This window comes from Engraulis encrasicolus, chromosome 1, assembly GCF_034702125.1.
Source record: "Engraulis encrasicolus isolate BLACKSEA-1 chromosome 1, IST_EnEncr_1.0, whole genome shotgun sequence".
Classification (NCBI taxonomy): Eukaryota; Metazoa; Chordata; class Actinopteri; order Clupeiformes; family Engraulidae; genus Engraulis; species Engraulis encrasicolus.
This window is the reverse complement of record NC_085857.1, coordinates 45,953,644-45,973,731: the sequence shown is the minus strand read 5'-3', so window position 1 is coordinate 45,973,731 and position 20,088 is coordinate 45,953,644. Positions and strand designations below refer to the sequence as shown.

Genomic DNA, 20,088 nt, shown 5'->3' with positions numbered 1-20,088 from the left:
TTACCCAAGTCATTCACATTGGCAGAACAATTGTGCACAGGGCCCCAGGATGAATAGATAGGGCCCCCATACCACCTGCCAAGGTCATAATAGGGCCCCTACTCCTGCCACCTGCAGGAGGGCCCTAGGCCTACAGGCAAATGCCCTCCTTGTCCTCCCTATAGCTACGTCCCTGGTCATTCATTTTCTCATAGGCAGTGTGTGACTTTATACATACTGATTTTTGACTCTGGTGACTGTTGTGATTGATCAATGACCCTGGCAGAAAGGCAAAGTGTTGCAGCTGTGATAGAGGAGTACGTTTATGTAAAAAATCTCATTTCGACCAAATTCGGACTCAGGCGGTTTTGGTAACAAGCCGACGATATGCAAAACCTACCTGCTGGGTGGGTGTTGGGCTGATGTATTCATACTTCTGTGGATAGAGATGGCAGTAGACAGGAAGATTGCAATCAGGATTTAATAAACATTCATTATGCGTACACTGTATACTTCATTGATCAAAAGGTATTGACTCACAAGGGAAATATTCTCTGAACATTTGGCAAAGATGGGACAAACTTCTCTACAGACATTGAAGATGTCTTTTGAAGCTGACTGTAAATAGGACAGAGCTAGTGGGTTTTTACCACATCACACAGTATATGTTCTACGTGACTGAAGTAGGCCTACAGGAAGAACATTGTGAAGAACCTAACCTCATGAAAACTGAAAGTCCGCGACACCAAGCTCCCGTTTCTCTTATTTTAATGTGACGTTTCGGGCGGCATGCCCTTCATCAGATAAGTCTGATGTCTGATGAAGGGCATGCTACACGAACTGTCACTTACACTGTAATAAGAGAAACAGGAGCTTAGTGTCGCGGACTCAACTTTCAGTTTTCATGCGATTTTGCTAGTCCTGCAGCCAATCTTTTTGAGACGGATGTGTGCACATTTTTTTCTTTTTTTTTACAAAACAACCTAACCTCACTCAAATGAACATATGCTACGTTGCCTGATACCATGTAGACCTAACCTACGCACCTATCCAGGCAGGTATTTAGAGCGAGCAAATTCTTCTTACCATGCCAAGTCTTGATGCAGATAGATAGATAGATAGATAGATAGATAGATAGATAGATAGACAGACAGACAGACAGACAGACAGACAGACAGACAGACAGACAGACAGACAGACAGACAGACAGACAGACAGACAGACAGGCAGGCAGGCAGGCAGGCAGGCAGGCAGGCAGGCAGGCAGGCAGACAGACAGACAGAGTATGGTGTAATGATATGAATATTTTCAAGTGCTTACATTTGCATCAGTGTTCACTTCATAGGCTAAGAGGCGAAAGACACAGCAGCCCCCAACCAGCTGTGCACAGATCAGAGCCAACAGCAGGCGGGAGAGCAATCTCTGGCGATCCTCCAGTGTCTGCACCCGGTGGGAGAGTAGCTTTTGTGGATCCTTTAGCTTCTGCAGGCTTTCGCTTTGGCCCAGGGAGGCAGAGACAGAGCGAGGCTGCTCTTTGAGCCCCTCTGGGTGCTGCTCAGCTGTAGCCATGTTGGGTGCTACTGTGAGTTTGGTGGTTGAGTGAGTGGAAGGGTGGCTTTGTGACGTTGTATATGTGTTTTTTTCATGTTCACCACTATCACACAGGAAATCTTCCCCCATGTCTGAGAGATAGCAGATGTCATGCCTGTTTGGTTAACACATGCACTGCCGGCATGTCACTTCTCCAAAGTTCGGTTCAACCCAGAGTGACATTGACGGGCAGATTGCAGCCAAAGTCCCTCACTATTTTTTTTTCTGTTTACCCCCTGTTGTGTCCATATGCAATGTGTTAATGCATACTCAGTTTAATGTGTTATTAGGAGTCCAGGACACTGAGGGGCGCTAGTGGGACGCTCACTATAAATAGGCATGATGAAGAAATGTAATGGATTCATGAAGTGAAGTTATGAGATAAAGCACCTCTGTTCCATATCGTCGGCTTGCTACCAAAACCGCCTAAGTCCGAATTCGGTCGAAATGAGATTTTTGCACAAACTTACTCCCCTACCACAGCTGCATCACCGCCAGGGTCATTGATCAATCACAACAGTCACCAGAGTCAAAAATCTGTATGTATAAAGTCACACACTGCCTATGAGAAAATGAATGACCAGGGACGTAGCTATAGGGAGGACAAGGAGGGCATTTGCCTGTAGGCCTAGGGCCCTCCTGCAGGTGGCAGGGGTAGGGGCCCTATTATGATCTTGGCAGGTGGCATGGGGGCCCTATCTATTCATTCTGGGGCCCTGTGCACAACAATTCTGCCAATGTGAATGACTTGGGTAACTTGACTTAGCCAATTTTGATGCAAGCAACTTGACATGGGCAAGAAGAAGCAGTTTATTTACATCTGTTAAGAGTTTGTTTTCTCTTTCTCTTCAAGGACAATGGCCATGTGTCAAAACTTCATCCTTAGACATCAGTGTCTGAGATAATCTTATCACACAATGGTTGTAGCCTTAAAATTAGGCTATACGAAACAAATTCAGCAATCATGAATCAAGTGTTTTATTTGATGTAGTCACAGATTTGTAGAAGGCGGACGCAGCCTATAACTTCCCATGACAATCTTTTATTTCACTTCGTTTGTCTAATGTCTCATTATGTACACATTAAACGCTTCCAGATTGATATCACTTTTGCATTACATCAATTACATTCAGTGGTATGTCAAACTTGAATGTGTAATGAATCCAGTAGTGGGTCCATACCATCTTCTGAATGCCATTGTCATGGTGTTGAAGTGGGCGGGGCACAGTTCTATGACTAGGTTACCTCGGTCATGGGCAAGGTTGGGGGGGTGGGGCAGTTCTATGGGCATGGAGAGGAGCAGAAGTTACCCAAATATGATAAACAAGGAGGAGACAATTCAAGAGGAGGTACAAGGGCCAAATAAGTGCCCCACCCCTTCATCTTTCTCCATGACTGATGGACCCTGAACATGGAGATTGGATACCATTGCAATGTTTTCTCTGTGTGACACTGCAAGCTGGATCTGTCCTGACATGAGCTATGAATGTATTACCATTATGGCAATTGCTCTGGCACAATGCCAATATCTCAGAGTGCTTTACTTTGGATGAGAATGTAAATAATGTTATCATTGAAAACTAACTCGACTGAAAGAAGTAGAAAGCAAAAGAAAACTGTGAAAATCTGTTGGTAGATATGAGGTCTACCAGCATGCTAGACTATTACAAGGTGTACAAAAATATTTCAATCATTCACCATTTCCAGGATTAAAGTTTGGAATAAAAATAAAAAGAATAGTATAACTATCAAAATAATGTGCAGTGCATTGTTCTTGTTGTGCTGCATCAAATAATTTATTTTAAAGTGTTTTGTTTTCCTTAGAAGGCGTTTCATGTTTGACTTGCAGCTTCACTCAAAATAAATAAAGAAAATAAATTAACATCTTAGACAGGTACTCTTTGTAACGAACCAATGACACAGACAGGATGACAGGATGATGCAGAAGTGGTAGGGGAGTAAAGTTCTGCAAAAACCTCCTTTTGAGCCAAAATTATTAGGGGGGACTCACAATTGCTCTTTGCCCATGGTCCCAGATTTCCTAGAACTGCCAATGGTGTTTGGTGCCCCTAGGAAATGTAGTTTTTCCCTGTTTTCCAAAACCCCCAAAATCGGACTTAGGCGGTTTTGGTAGCAAGTCGACGATATGAAAACTGTTGTTTTATATGGATATTTATCCTGTGGGTAAAGGTGGCAAAGACCTATGGTACATGTTGTCCATCAGCTGTCAGTTTTGAAGTGAACTGAAGACATGCTGTGACCTACATGTTGAGTACGGTAATCTGTAATGCCATTCTGAAGATGACTGAAATGCACTCACTATGTGCACAATGCTACTTGTGAAAATGTAGAATTAGGTTATCTTGTGGGTTCTTCATACAGTACATAATGGAGAGGTCATGTCCTTTACCCTCTCTCATGCAAATAAAAAATATCTGTTAAGGAAATTAGAGGATGGATAACCTGCTACCCTGGACATCATCTTGCACTGACACTTCCCCATTCAGATGTTGCTGAGCGAGCATTAGCAGCAGTCAGCATTAGCCTACTGTTCCCTGCAACTAACAGGCGAAAGAAGCAGCAGCCTCCTACCAGCAGTGCACAGCTCAGGGCCAACACCAGGCGGGAGAACAATCTCTGGCTATCCTCTCCCCTCTGTATTAGGCGGGAGAGCAGCCTTTGGCGTTCCTCCAACCTCTGCAGTCGATCACTGAGGCCCAGGAAGCCAGAGGTAGAGACAACATGCTCTTGGGGCCCCTCTGGGTGCTGCAGATGCTCAGCTGTAGCCATCAGGGATGTTACTCTGGGTCTGCTGGCAGAGTGACTGTGAAGTCGTTTTATAAAAAAAAGAAAAAGAAAATAGAGTTTGTGACGTATTCAAATGTCAGCAGGGTTTTTTATGGTTACACGTATCAAACAGGAAACCTATCCCATGTCTGTGAGATGGCAGATATCACGCATGTTTGGTTGACCTTTACACATGCTTTGCAGTTTATGTTACGTCTCCTCATCAATCCCAGGCAACCCTGGTATTACGTTGACAACTTATCTGGTTTCTTCTGTTGTCAAAAGTGTATCTTAAGCAGTGGGTCCCACTTTTTTTTCTGAATACAGTAAATATAAAGTATAAGATAAAATGCCACCAGTGCTTAACAGTACTTAATAAAGAAATAATGAATACCGGTACACTATTTACACATTGTTTGTCAGACCTAAATGTGAAATAATAAGTGAACAGTGATCCCTTGAAATAATGTGATTTTTTTAGAAACAAAAGTAGGCTACTTCCATATAGAGCTGAAACTGAGCCAATTTGGTTAAAATGCAGGAAATTGCATCTAAGAAATGTTTTCTGGGAGAGGACCCGCATACCCCCCGTCAAGGTGCCCCCCCCCCCCCCCCCCCCCCCCCCCCCCCCCCCCCCCCCCTACTTTATCACATGCCCATCCAACGACTTGGTTCTGCAGCCGGGTCTGATCCAGCCATACCAAGGCTTAAGGCATTTTTTTCAGTTTCAATAGTTAGCCTACTGCACTTTGCCTTTGTAGATCACTGTGCACCTTCTTGTAGGCTACTGTACACAGCTCAACTAGAGTAATGTTTGCTGACTAAATTTCAATTTCTGTATTCATTCAACGCTACGTGGGCATATTCAGAATACTACATTTTTTAGGGCACTGGGCCTACTTGTAGAAGTCGCTTTGAGCAACTTTCAGCCATTGGACAGGGCACGGACACTCGGTGCAACCCGATTGGTTACTTTTCCCGTTAGACAGCAGAGCTCATCTGACCAATCGGATGGAAGTGAAAAGTTACGGTACTAGGAAGACATTGCGATACAGCAGAGTTGTTAGCCGCATAGCTTACCATAACACAATGCCATATAACCTCTGACAACAAGGAATATAAACTGCGAAAGTGTTAGTTATGTGGTCCCACCCAGGAGGTGACTTTAGGTCATCGCCTAATGTCCTCGTTATCACTCTAGTTATTGCATTTTTCACGGAAACTGTCCGGTGTCTCTCCTCGAACCTTGATAGTGAGTTTACATTTCTACTGCCCGCAGGAAGGACCGAATGCTTCTTCCAAACGGCATCGAAAAATGGGTCCATGGAAGTTGAATATCAGGTTGGTTTGACGTTTCTAACATATATCTGCCAACACGTCATTTTCATATTTACAACGACCCAGGCTAATCTGACCCCCGTAGTAAATTGATAACGACAGGTCAGATTTTTGCTCAAGGAAGTTTCCTCACTAGCATATAATTTGTCGTATGATGATTCCTAACAGAACGAAAGTTTTGGTGATGGTGTTAGATGACTGTTTGATTCACGTGAGCTTTGTGATGTGAGGCAAAAGGTGAGGAGTCTTCTAGCTAGCTCAATGCAGTAATGCTACATTGCTAACTTTAATGATGCGCCACATCTTCGGCCAGGCGGAAAGTGTACGCAGTCCTCAGCAAATGTAAACACCCGCTGTGTTTGACAAGTGGGAGTTCCGTGTGCCAATACGCATAAAGTCTTGCCTAAAGATGACGGCTTTCTATAAGTGCTGGACGTCATCTTGTACAGCTTGCCACATCACACACAGCCAGTGGACTGGTGATCAAGGAAGTTATGAACCCTGCATGTACAGTACAATGTGTGCACTAATGAAACTCAAGTGGGTAGGCCGGTGTGCGTTTCAAAGGTTCACTTGAACTAGGCCTATGCTTTCTATCTGGGCCTGTGTTTCATCTGATATACGCTCAGAAGCACTTGTAGGTCCAGCCACCGACTGAGTGGCTATATGCTAGGCAAGGAAACCTGTCTAAAGACCAAGATGCATGTCCACTTGACAATGGGAAACCATTTTAAGCCTCCCACTTCATGTCCTGTAGTTTGAAAGCCTGTGTGTGTGTGTGTGTGTGTGTGTGTGTGTGTGTGTGTGTGTGTGTGTGTGTACAGAGTGAGATTTGCAGGCTAATAATAGTCTCATTTTAGGCCTAAATTTAGCTTGTGTGTGTGTGTGTGAGAGAGAGAGACGGCTTTGTTGTTACAGGCTCGCCGTGTGTGTGTGTGTGTGCATGTGTGCGTGTGTGTGTAATATGTATCACTGCAAGTTTGATTTCTAGTTTGCCAGGACTACTAGATGTCTAACTGTAAGGATCAATAGGTGTGTGTGTGTGTGTGTGTGTGTGTGTGTGTGTGTGTGTGTGTGTGTGTGTGTGTGTGTGTGTGTGTGTGTGTGTGTGTGTGTGTGTGTGTGTGTGTGTGCATTCCATTGCCTGATGGCCCTCATAATGTCTAGTGTCACTTCACAGTACTCTTCACCAAACTTTCAATCCACACACGCACGCGCGCGCACGCAGGAACTTAAAACCCGCAATGCTTCACAAAGGCCTTAGGCCTACTGCAGTAGTCACAATTGTTATGCCCCACAGTAGTTTACAATTGTTATGCCCCATTGTCTTGGGTGTATTCACAAGTGTCCAAATCATGTTCCTGCCTTGAGAGCTAATCCAGTACATGCTCACTCCATCCGCCCATGACATTCACATGTGTGTTGGGTGTGTTGTTGTGCAAGCATGTGTGTTTTGAGAAAAGCATCTACCAGGTGTAATGCAATGCAATGTAAAGTAATGAGTATCTCTTTTGCAAGTCACTTTGACTAAATTAATGTAAGTGTGTGTGTGTGTGTGTGTGTGTGTGTGTGTGTGTGTGTGTGTGTGTGTGTGTGTGTGTGTGTCAGATCATTGCAGGGGCCGGTATGGATGTGGACTTCACCATCCTCTCTCCGCACGGCTATCAGCTGATCTCAGAGTTCCGCCGCTCTGACGGGGTGCACACGTAAGTAACCCCCACCCCTTCAGCACTACCACACCTCACTGTATCACCATCACCCATTGGCTAGACACTTCCCGGAAGGCCAAGACAGAAAGCTCTCATTGGTGGATTTCCTACGAAACATTTCTTGGCAGGGTGGTTAGGGAAGGCACTTAAGCCTGGTTCAGACTCCTCCTTCAGTTGGGGGACACGGACAGCGGCAGATCGCGGACAATTCAGCCTGGGAGACATATACGTTGATCGTGGCAAGGGGTCTTTTCAGTGCTAAAAGAGGGGGCTTGGTGGCTGTTTGTGGACTTGATCTGCCGCCAGCTGACAGTGCGTGTCCTCCAACTGAAGGACGAGTCTAAACCAGGCTTTAGTTCTTCAGTAAGGGAGCTTTTCTCTAAGAGTGCTTTCCAATATGCGGACTCCGGTCCTCGGTCTGTGCTTGTGGCCTACCTTATTGCTGATGCCCCACCTCCATGGGGAAAACAATAAAGTTTCCCTGCTGTCAGCCTAGCCACAACAACTTTTTGGGTACTATTCTTCATTCATTACAGTAGACCGAATGCAAATGAGAAAATAACATTAGTGTTGCGCTTTTTCAAGATATTGAAATACACTTCTGTCGTCAATGACGTCATCACAAGGCCACACGCATACAAGGGGGCAAGGGAGGACAGGAGTCTGCATATTAGAAAGCACCCTAAGACTCCATGGTAATGATAATGGGTCCAGCCCAATATCTATCCTCCCATCCTATCCTTGTGCTTGTGGCCTCCTGCTTCACTGACACTTCTCCTCCGTGGAGACGATAAAGTTTCCCCACTCGCTGTCAGTCTCTAGGCAGAGCAACCTTTGGGGGGCTTTTCCCCATTCACAACTAGAGATGAACCAGATCCTAATTTTTAGGATCCTGCCGGATACCAGATCCACTGCTTAAGATCATGCCGGATCCGGAACCGGATACCGGATCCTACGAAAGGGTTGAAACACATAGCCTACTCGAACACGTGGGCCCTTTTTATTACGTTGGCTCAAACAATTTTTTAGACTCATTGGCTTACTCCCACACTGCCTGCAACGGCTGCTTCCAAAGGGCTTTCACTCCATGCAGCGATTGGGGTTGTGAAAGTGACTGAAAAGCCTGGGCTACGTAAAAACTAGAGATGCACCAGAGCCTGATTTTTAGGATCCTACCGGATACCGTATCCACTGTTTAAGGTCCTGCCGGACCCGGATCCTGTGAAAAACCCTATTATCCTGCCGGATCCGGAACCGGATCTTGGATCCATCTCTATTCACAACATCTCGATTGCAGATGAGGAAATGACCTTTGAAAGGTGCTTTTGCAAGCTATTTAATAAAACTTGTATGACGTCTTGCCTTGCATTGAGTTGGACCTTGTGTCCCATGAGCCCATTGGACAGGTTCTTCCTGCACGGCCAAGATGGGGAAACATTTTTGTTTGGGAGAACATTGTTGGTGGTTAGGGAATAATATGACTCTCGTCAGCTGGTATGTTTTGTCTTCGTCTTCACCATACCATCTGGTTATCACCCACAGCCAACACGTTTTTGAATGATGCCTCAAAAATCTCTCTCTCCTTCGCTCATCTTCTCTACTCTACTCTCCTCTCTTCTCTCTCCTGTTCACTCATCTCCTCTACTCTACTCTTCTCTCCGGCCCCCTCTCTCCCACACCGCTCATCTCTCCCACCGCTCATCTCTCCCCCCCCCTCTCTCTCTCTGCTCCCGTCGGCTCGGCTCCTCTCTCTCTCTCTCTCTCTCTCTCTCTCTCTCTCTCTCTCTCTCTCTCTCTCTCTCTCTCTCTCTCTCTCTCTCTCTCTCTCCCTCCCTTCCTCTTCTTTCTGTAGTGTGGAGCCCACTGAGGAGGGCGACTACCAGATCTGCTTTGACAACAGCTTCAGCCGCTTCTCGGAGAAGATGGTCTTCTTCGAGGTCATCATGGAGGTCCCGGCGGCCAATGAGGAGGGCGGGGACGACGAGTGGGCGGGACTTGGGGAGCCCGAGACCCTATTGGAGTACAAGCTGGAGGACATCAGGGTTAGTGCCTGTCTCCCGCTGACCAATGAGAGAGCAGCTTTTTGCTTTCTTCACCATTTGCTATGATTGACTGACTGTCTATGAGTACATGTTGTGTACTGGCTGTCTATCTACTGAATCTGGGTCAATGACATTGTTAGCCTGATAAACCAGCCTGAATGTGAGATTGGATGTGTAATTTAGTCTGGCCCCGATGAATAAGTACATCTGAAGATTGTTCATGAGAACAACCCGTTGTCTTTCAAACCGTGCCTGTGCCTATAGGCCGGTGCTCTGACCGATCAGCGCTATCTTTCTCGTTGATGTGCTTTCCCAACGTTGCAAGCTTCGTCATCACTCCCTCAAAACCCTGCCTGCTTTGATTAAGAAAAAACCTCTGCATTGTGATTGGTTTGCCAGACTCTCTCTCTCTCTCTCTCTCTCTCTCTCTCTCTCTCTCTCTCTCTCAGGAGTCCATAGAGTCTGTGCATCGTCGCCTGGAGCGCAATCGTCAGATGCAGACGGCGCTGCGTGCCCACGAGGCACATAATCGCTACCTATACCACTTCACTGACCCCTCTCTCTCTCTTTTTCTGTTTTCTCTCTCTCTCAGGAGTCCATAGAGTCTTTTCATCGTCAGCTGGAGCACAGTCGCCAGATGCAGATGGCCTTGCGTACGCATAAAGCACATGGTCGCTACCTATACCCCTTCACTGACCATTCTCTCTCTCTCTCTTCTCTCTCTATCTATGTCTGTGCATCGTCGGCTGGAGCGCAATCATCAGATGCAGACGGCGCGGCTTGCCCACGAGGCGCGTGACCGCTACCTATACCACTACCACTTCACTGACCCTTCTCTTTCTCTCTCTCTCTCTCTCTTTCTCTTTCTCTTTTCTCTCTTCTCTCTCTCTCTCAGGAGTCCATAGAGTCTGTGCATCGTCGGCTGGAGCGTAGTCGTCAGATGCAGACGGCGCTGCGTGCCCACGAGGCGCGTGACCGCTACCTGCTGGAGGACAACCTGTGGCGCGTCTCCTTCTGGTCCTGCGTCAGCCTGCTGGTGCTGCTCAGCGTGGCGCTCACGCAGGTCTACACCGTGCGGCGCCTCTTCGAAGACAAGAGGAGGGTCTGCACGTAGACATACGCGTGTATGTGTTTGTGTTTAGGGCAGTGTGTGTGTGTGTGTGTGTGTGTGTGTGTGTGTGTGTGTGTGTGTGTGTGTGTGTGTGTGTGTGTGTGTGTGTGTGTGTGTGTGTACGCGCGCACGCGTATGTGTGTGTGTTTGGGACACATCGTGTGTGTGCGCTTGTGTGTGTGCGTGTTTGTGTGAGTGTTTAGGACATTGTGTGTGTGTGTGTGTGTGTGTGTACAACATTCGCTGCCTCTTTGATGACAAGAGCAGCGTGTGTGTGTGTGCGTGCATACGTGAGTGTGTGTGCGCATTTTGCCTTTCTTTCTTTTCTGTTTTTTGCACGCTCTGTTCCTCCATCTCAGCCAGTCTCTGTGTCTCATTCAGGGAGTGGAGAGGCCAACCCGTGGCTAATAGCGGACATGATGGCCAATCAGCTGTCTTCTCTCATCACTATAGCTAAGCAACTCAGCCAGTCAGTCACTGGCAGAGTTGGGGGCAGAGAAAGAGATGGGTGGAGAGAGTGAGTAAGAAAAAAAATAAATAAATTCAGAGTTGATGTGATAAGAGCAACAGTGTGAGAGCAATAAGAGGGAGGTGGGAGAGTTACTGATGCAATGATATGATAAGGAGTTGAGAGAGAGAGAGAGAGAGAGAGAGAGAGAATGAAAGAGAGACGTGCTAGAGTTACTGATGCGGTGAAGAGGAGTGATCAGACAAGAGTCTGGTCCTCAGCTGTTCTTTTCTCGAGTGAGAGTCCTTCAGCGTTCATGTGCAGGGCTTGACATTCGCACCTACCAACCGCCCAAATGCTGGAAAAAAACTTGGCTGTGTCTAGTGCTGTAATAATTCCATAGTCACCAGACACTTTGGCAGGTGTCTTACTCTTGGGTATGATGTATCCAAGTAGCTATGTTGTGTTTGCCCCTTGTGCATCAATTGTTTTTCGTTAAGTTCACAGAAAAATCGCAGTTTCTCATTTTCTATGTGCCTTCTATTTGTTTTCATATAGAAAGCTATAACAATAGCTGTGATCTTCTTGCTTCAGCACTTCATCTTTGCAACTTAGATGTGCAGTATCACGGTTAAGAGAAAGAAAATACTTTTCAAAACTGTGGCTTGTGTGACAACTGATTGGCAAGTAACTCTGGAAAACCCCTAGCCAGCCATAGTGGCCAGTGAACAGAAATGTAAGGCTACTTAAAGCTGCACGACATCTAATGCGTGATAACTTCCATAAAAAAAATAATGTTGAATTGAGGTATCTCCTCCAATATTGATGCATATAACATGCGTCAAGTATCAAAAATTCATGTTTTGCCACAAATTGACGCATAATGGCGCCACACCGTGTGGGTGTGTAGCCGTGTCAGCCCGCTTAAAAGTCAAGCTGTTATCTTGTGACTGAACCCTCAGCACTTTCACATGTGCCAAACAGCAGTTCAGTTGTTGTCCCTTTCACATGGCCATTACATTACATGTAGCCATTACATTACACTTAAATTTTTGTCATCACATTACTGTAGCCAACGCTTTAAAGGACCAGTTCAGCCAATTTCAATATGCTGTTCTATTACCCTTCACTTGTCAGTACCCGGTGATGCCACATTTTTCTGCTCTGCCCTTTCCGAGATATGAGCGGGGGCAGTGTTTGTTTACATTTAAAACAAAATGAACAAAGGCCTACTCCAAATATTTTCCCAAAAGGTACCGCTGTTTGATAATTGTCTGCTGATGATGTATAATCTTTTGGATGTTTTTAGGAATAAATAAAAATGTTTTTTGACATGTAAACAAAGCGCTGCCCCCATTACAGTGACCAGGATCTCGGAAAAGGCTGAAGAAGAAGAAGGAAAAAAAATCTCAGGTACTGACAAGTCCAGGGTAGTGTGAGCATTACAACTGCATGTTGAAATTGACTGAACTGGTCCTTTAAAGGGGCTCCAGATAGGATTAAAGGTTTAATTAATCACGGTCCAGAGTCAGCCGATGATTATGCGAGTCATTAGTAAGTGAACGATGCCTATCGCGACCACTTCCATGGTCCGCTGTCAGAAAACCCCACATGCAACTTTTGACAGTGTCGGACCGAACGAGTGTCGTGAGAAACACTTCATTTGAAACATCGCTTTACATACCGTGATGCTGGCATTCCGTGATGAAAAACAGTATCACAGCGAGTTTATTTGAACAGCATTTTTTCATTACGGTGTAGATTTTGAGACAGGCATGCCACGGGCACCGCGCAAATGACGTCATCCTACCTAGTGCCCCTTTAATATAAAGCAACTTTAAGTGATTTTAGGTACAGGGTATTACACATCGCTCCTAAAGCAATGTGGCTTATCCATTTAATGTCACACTGTCATAAACAAACGCCAAACTGCAGAGCATTTGGTGCCTCAGTCAGTCTTTGCTTTACATTACACTTAGCTGACAAGCGGTTTCGGTACAGGGCATCAGTTACTGCCCCTTAAAGCAAAAAAGCCTTGACTTGCCGATAAGGGATTTGATCCTGCAACCTTCAACCATTAGACTATGCCTGTCCCTTGACAAAGCCGTGAACACACTCCAAATGCAACCCATTTTGTGTCCTTTTGACACGGAGGACATCAAGGATCGCACGCTCTTTGATTTGATTTTTATTTGATTATTGTTTATTGTTTTTGTTCAAACTTCTCACAGCCGATGAATGTTTCAGGCTGAGCTCCATTACATGCTGAAGAAGGTCGTCCAGCCCAAAACGTTCATAGTGTTTACATTTTTTTACCCCCTCCTTTTTAATCTATTTTTAGGGGCTTTAATGTCATCATTTGACAGGGCAGTGTGAGATGGTGAGAGGAGGCGAGTGGGAGTGAGAGAGGGGGGAGGATGGGACAATTTGGATGGAACCCAAGTCCCCAGTGTAACAGTCAGTGCCCTAACCGTTTGAGCCACAGTTGGCCAGGGCTGTGTTTGACGTTTGAAGAAAAGTAATCTAGGGCATGATGCCTTTAAGGCGTGTGTGTCCTTGACACAGCAAACTGGCAAACACAGTGTCTTTGTTACTATTGAGTGTCTCCATGCAGACCTCCTAAATTAACTTTTTTTTAAATCACCATAATATGACCAGTGGGTGTGAATCTTACTAACCAAGTGTACACTCACCACTAGTCAAAGTGGCTAGTAAAGTGGCCTTGTCTACCAGCCAAACTGGGTTTTCATTTGGCTGGTTTGTGGGTTTTCATTTCGAGCCCTGTCTCCATGTCTGCCAAGTTGCAGTAAGTTTGTCGTTACTGTCTGCATCGAGATGCTAAGCCTTAACAGGCATCATATGATGATGCTTAGGCAACTAGCCCTGTTTTTTCTTTTTTTCAATAGCAGGGCTCTATGAGGGACGAAAGTGTGTGTGTGTGTGTGTGTGTCTGTGTGTCTGTGTGTGTGTGTGTGTGTGTGTGTGTGTGTGTGTGTGTGTGTGTGTGTGTCTGTGTGTCTGTGTCTTCTTTGTGGGTGTTGGTGTGAAGATAATAGTGAGATGACATTTCAGGTACTTCAGTGCGGTTTTCTCAAGTTTGTTCCAAGACCTTTTTTACAGCTCCTCCCCACCTCTTCTGAAATCCGTAATAACACACACTGTTTGTTTTTCCTTTCTCTGTCCTTATTTGACACTTGTCATTTTACTCTGCATCACCAATCAATCACCATGACAACCTGTCTGCTCAGCAGGTGGATATTCCGAAAATGTGGCTCAGCAGCATACCAGGTTACGTTAATAATTATAACTTTATTTGTATAGAACAATTCATACAATATATGCAGCTTAATGTGCTTTAGTTAGATTAAAACCAACAAAAAATAAATAGGTTGATTTAAGAAGACAAATATTTGGTAGAAGTTAAGTTTAAGGTATGCTGAGTGGCTAGCTCAGAGTCTGGAAATCATGTAATAGCAAAGTCAGACAAAAAGATGTGAATGATGATTCCCAGCCCAATAAATGCTCAAAAACCACCTTGATGCTCTAAACCCTGCCCAATTTGAACAGCATGGCCATTTTTGGGCATTGAACGCAATGGAGTTTAATTCAAATTGGACAGGATGTAGGACCTCAAGGTGTTTTACGAGCCATTAACCCACAGGACTCTGCATTTATGGCCTCACCTTGAAGATCATGTTAGCATTATTTTGAACACCTTGTCACATCTTGCCTAGCTTTTTGGTGTGAATTTGAGGGAGGATAAACACAATGTTTACATACATTTTTAAAACCGCTTTTCTTTGTGTGTGTGTTTATGGATGTAGTGGTATTACAAAAAGGAGGCTAACATCAATGTAAAATGTATGTATGTATGTGAAGAGGAAACCGATTTTTTAAGAGTTTACTTTTTACAAAAAAGAAAATAAATGTACAAAACATGAATCTGTCTCAAGTGCCCTGTCTGCTTTGTATTTTTTAGTGTCGAGCTATTGGTGTCCTTGTGATATGGAGAAAATTAAGGGCAGTGAATTATGGCAAAAGTGGATAAATGACGTACGGCCTAAGCCTTTTTTTTTTTAGGTGTAATTTTTCTGTAAATCCTGTTCACGTTCATTCTTGTGGAACAGGGGTTGTCAATTGGTTCTGGCCTTACAGGGCCAAATTATCCATAAGGGCCAACAACAATGTGCCCAGGGGCACCAATATTGTTCATAAAGGGGGGAACCTGCGAGGTATTAGTGCCCAGGGGCACCTCAGTGTCTTAGCACGACCCTGGGCCTTGGCACCACTATTCAGAATAAGCAATACGTAGTCTGTGGACTCCTTTAAGTACTAGTGGTATACTGTAGCCTACTGAGACAGGAAAGCATGTCACGGATCACCAGTAATCCTGCTACGGAGGACCATCCGTGGGCCACGGACGACAAGTTGAAAACCCCTGTTGTGGAGCGAAAATAAGTGTGACCAGGGCTCTAAATTAACACCAGCTAACCGGCCGAATGCTGGTGAAATTTCAGTTTGGCTTGTAGGAAAGACCAAGTTACTTGCCATTTTGACCCATTACTAAATATGTTTGGCTTTTTGTAAGATTAACCTTTACTAGCCAGTTTGGCTGGTGGTGAAAAAAAGTTTTTTTAGGGCCCTGAGTGTGACTCTCGTATCTGATTCTGCTGTCTGCGTTTCCTGTGTGGCCTTGTGTAGGTAGGCCTACACTGAGCAACAGGAAATGAGAGTCGAGCACAAGTGATGATTAAGCACATTTGTTTTCAAATGGATCTAGTTAGTTGAGCAATTCCAACCCTACTTTATGGTTTTTAAATGAGCATCATTCACCACTTGCAACAGTATCGTGACAACATTTGTTATTTCCCAAATGGCAGCATTTGAGGCAATGTTTTGGTGCTTCTTCGGAATAACCTACGCTTAATTGTGAGGCTGTTCTGGTTAGTTGAGCAATTCCAACCCTCCTGCTTACAACAGAGATCAATAATTGTTTTTAAGTGAGCTGCATTTATCACTTGATAAACAACAGTTACAACATCTGTATTACAAGAATCTGTTTGAGGTCATGTTTTGTAGCCTGGTTCTCACGCAGACCCTCGTCCATTTTCACCCAACTTTCTGAGCTTGCACCATCGAAGTTACGTTTTGTACTTCTAACCTTTGCTTACAGTAATTGGGAGCCATTCAAACAATTAATGTACATCTGTTGATTTAGGCACACATTATGTGACTAGACACAGGAAAAGAGGCCACAAGTGGGCGCTGGGGCATATTGAGTTAATAGATTCTGATAATGCAGATTTTAAACTTTTCATGATACTACTTACACATGGCAATCTAGTATCTAAAGAATGTGGCCTTTTCAATGTCACTTCTTAACCCAGAAAGTTCCTTTTGCTCATCGAAAAGACATAAAGGTTGCCTTTTAAAAGAGAAAATGTATGCTTTTAGACAAACTGTTCTCTAAAGCAACAAGTAGCTTCTTCGAGGCCTCAACCTGCACATTCTGCAAAAATCAAATTTTTTATTTTATCTTGTTTTGACGTTTTGGTGACTTTCTTAGTTTCACTCTGAAATCCATACACATACAGTATATGGTGGTTTTGGTCATGAGTGCCATGACCAACTAGGCCAAGGGACTGAACTGTCAGGTTAGGTTCAGGGACGCCAGACTGTTGTAATATAACTCTCTGGCGCCCTCCAGCGTTCATTTACAGACATTGTACATGTGGTAAGCTGCACCTTAAAAGCATCACCAAGTATTTTTTCCAATACATGGGTTCACCGTGTTTGTATACCCAATATTGTGAGGAGGGGCAAGACACTGGCAGCCAACCACATGAGCTAATTTTTTGACCGACAGTGGTTTTCAACAATCCAGCAAAGGTTGTGTTGTGCACAGACAGGGGAAAACAAAAATGTAGAACCCAAGTATGGAAGCACACAAATATAATAACTATGTACAGTACAGGCCAAAAGTATGAACTCACCTTCTCATTTATGCATTCTCTTTATTTTTTTGGATTTTCATTGTGTATTTTCATGCAGGGCATCAAAACTGTGCATGAACACATGGAGAATTACGTACTTACCAAAAAATATAATTCTAGCTGTTGTCCAACAGCAATGACAGCCGTCTATCCACCTGATGTCGACACGGCACAACTAATGGCCCCACACATTTCAATAAGCTTATTTTTGTCTATTTTCCAATAAAAATGCCCAGACAGTCAGGTCAATCCTAATTGAACATTAAAGTCCTCCAATAAACTCACTAGAATTGTAGAACTGGGATTTTGAGACCTAAAACCTAGTTTTAAACACTTGCCAATACAAGCATTTTACAGACATTTTCTTGATATGATATTGAGTCACAGCCAGTTACTTGGAGAGGTCAAACATGTGTTTTCACTTTTACTTTTTGTATCACTGTTTCACCTAGATAACCAGCTATGCTGACCAAGTGACCTATTATCAGATCAAGCAAATCTGTCCTGTATTGCTTGTATAAATTAAATTGGACTCGAATGACTGGGTATTTTTACTTGAAAATAGACAGAAAAATAAGCTTGTTGAAACATGTGGGCCCCTCAGTTTTGCTGTGTTGACGTCACTGTTTGGCATTTTTTAAATATTTTTTAATTAATTGTTTTTATTTTTTAAATATTTTCATCTTTTTTGTTAAGCAAAAAATTGTTCATGCACAGAAATAATGCCCTCTCTGAAAATGTATTATGTTCTTTAAAAAGCCACAAAAATAAAGAGAATTAATTAAATGAGAAGTTGAGTCCATACTTTTGGCCTGTACTGTATGTATTCAAGAAAATGTGTTCACCGACTTGGAAGAGGATGAAAGGGATTTCTGAATTCACTACGCCCTTGTGGGTATTCAAAAGTGTCAAACTTTTAGAACACAACTGAGACGACACGCTTTTCCAATGATAATCCCTTTTTATTTATAACTGGGCAAAACGTTCAATCCATTGTACTTGCTTGTTTACTCATTTATTTATTCATTGTTTGGTTCATCCGTTAAAATACATTTTGTTAGTTCTTTTGTTTGCCCCATTACAGAGCTACAGCCACCCAAGAGGCACTTAGAAAACATCAGAGAGTACACGTAGGAAAAATACAAAAGTGGAAAAAAGGGTAGAGGTCAGAAAAAGTGTGTGCATCTTGTGTTTGTTTGTGTGTGTGTGTGCACACACGTGTGTCTGTGTGTGTGTCAGAAATGTCAAACAAGACGTTGAAGGATGAAGAGTGGTGATATTGTGCGCGCCCACACACACACACACACACACATACACACACACACTAGAGGGATACTGACGTGCCAGACAGCAGATCCCTGATTACACGGCAGACTGAGCATGGATGAACTTGCGTAAGTAAAATAACAACAACACAGATTACAAATACACAGATGGACAGTTGGGAGACATTATTTAAGTCTTCTTGAACAAAGCTGAAACTGGCGGGACAAAGTTGTGTCGCTCATGTGAAAATGAAACTACATCTGTGAATACAGTTTCTAAATAATCCCCATCATCAATGGAGAGTCCCCTGTACGCACCCACAATGGTGGACAACAGGGGAGATCATGTTGAAATGGTTGGACTTGAGTACTGATGGGGTGCCGACAGGGTGGTGGGGGGACAAAGGGAACAGTTGTCCCGGGCCCTGGGAGACAGAGGGGCCAGAATTGGGTCCTCATTACGTATTGGGCTGGGGGGGCGGGGTCTTAGATGACTTTGTCTTGGGCCAGGGCCAAAGCTGTCAGCGGCCCTGTTGATGAGCCACAGAGTTAAGCAACACTCCTGCCATGCTTTGCATAGTCAAGAGAACGGGATGCAGCACAAACAACGAAACAAAGTGCATATAAAAAAACAATACAAACAGACATTGAGAATGGACACAGGCAGAAGAAAAGACACAAGAAAGGTTTGAAAGAAGCATTCACTCTCTGTGGAGTGTTTTTTTTTTTAAATGTATGCAAGTGGAACTGAAACTGAAACATTCTGCAATAACGGTTTCAGTAACAATGACGACACAAGCTCGAAATGTGCTCTGTGCAAACATTTCAATACTATCAATCAATTGTAATACATGTCCGATGATGTCAGCAATAAAACTTGACATACCTAGTGGCAACTTGTGAACCAATCAATGACAGAGAAGTGGAGACAGGCACCTAGGTTAGCCAATCAAGGAAAGTGAAGTGGAGACAGGCACCTGAGGTAGCCAATCAGGGAAAGTGAAGTGGAGACAGGCACCTAGGTTAGCCAATCAAGGACAGGTAAATGCAGACAGGCACCTGGGTGGGCCAATAAAGTACAATGAATGCACCTAGCTAGCCAGTCAGTGACAACCATGAAGCCTTTACAAGAACTTCAACGAAAATGAACAGCACTTCACTGTACACATGATGTGACATGACATTGAGGACACGTCAGAAATATCCACTTGGACGTTCGCTCTGTTCACTACAAAGATTTTTGCTTCCTTTATAGTGCACAATATAGTCAGCGATTGAACAGCTCAGATTGAGGCTTTCTTTGAGAAAGTCTTCTCATGTGTTTTCTTTTAAACTGCAATGCCACCTGCCTTGAACAACATCAGAGAGTTACAATACCTTTAAAGCTCAAAAGTGTCAAAGAAACGTATACACATAAAACATATAACAACAATAATAGTAGAAAAAAATAAAGAGGAGTTAATAACACTTGACTGTAAAAGTACAAGTCGTAATTGGGTACTGTATGGTGTCATCATCAGCCTTTTTCAATTTTTGGTTAGAACATTAGAAGAAACAATAATAATAATAATCAAACATGACTAATCATAACTAAATGGCTAACAAGGTGACAGGTACATTAACACAACGGCTGAAGTCATGTAAGTTATGTCAGTAAGTAGGGGTTCAGGTGCCTTAAGAGAGTGGCTGCATTTCAATATGTTCCTCTGCTCGCTTCCTCTGGCCTGATTCCTCCGTTTTTGAACCCTGCTCCCAGGCAGTGATGGACAAACTGAATTCATTATTTCCAAATTAGATAGGCCGCTGTGGCCCAGTGGTTAAGGAGA

General features: G+C 44.0%; 2 protein-coding genes across 5 annotated transcripts in view; one reads left to right on the top strand and one right to left on the bottom strand.

The window, feature by feature from the left end:
- The first annotated feature begins 5,398 nt into the window (after nt 1-5,398).
- Nucleotides 5,399-10,606, top strand: tmed1b (transmembrane p24 trafficking protein 1b). The gene is made up of 4 exons (XM_063185695.1): nt 5,399-5,697; nt 7,303-7,400; nt 9,256-9,445; nt 10,341-10,606. The coding sequence occupies exons 1-4, from the start codon at nt 5,497-5,499 to the stop codon at nt 10,557-10,559; spliced, it is 708 nt and encodes a 235-aa protein (XP_063041765.1). The 5' UTR covers nt 5,399-5,496; the 3' UTR covers nt 10,560-10,606.
- Nucleotides 10,607-17,938: 7,332 nt separating this feature from the next.
- LOC134453136 (dynamin-2) overlaps nt 17,939-20,088 on the bottom strand; it is a 48,194-nt gene continuing 46,044 nt past the window's right edge. For all 4 annotated transcript variants that reach the window (XM_063203946.1, XM_063203962.1, XM_063203954.1 and 1 more), the window contains one exon: nt 17,939-20,088. This exon is cut by the window's right edge and continues 1,641 nt beyond it. The gene's annotated coding sequence lies outside the window, so the exon portion shown is untranslated.

Bases quoted from the DNA above. Each gene is read 5' to 3' on its own strand.
- tmed1b (XM_063185695.1), top strand. From the start codon at position 5,497: ATGTGGTCCCACCCAGGAGGTGACTTTAGGTCATCGCCTAATGTCCTC. The intron at 5,698-7,302 runs GTTGGTTTGACG...TGTGTGTGTCAG, and splicing joins CCATGGAAGTTGAATATCAG to ATCATTGCAGGGGCCGGTAT. The intron at 7,401-9,255 runs GTAAGTAACCCC...TTCTTTCTGTAG, and splicing joins CGCTCTGACGGGGTGCACAC to TGTGGAGCCCACTGAGGAGG.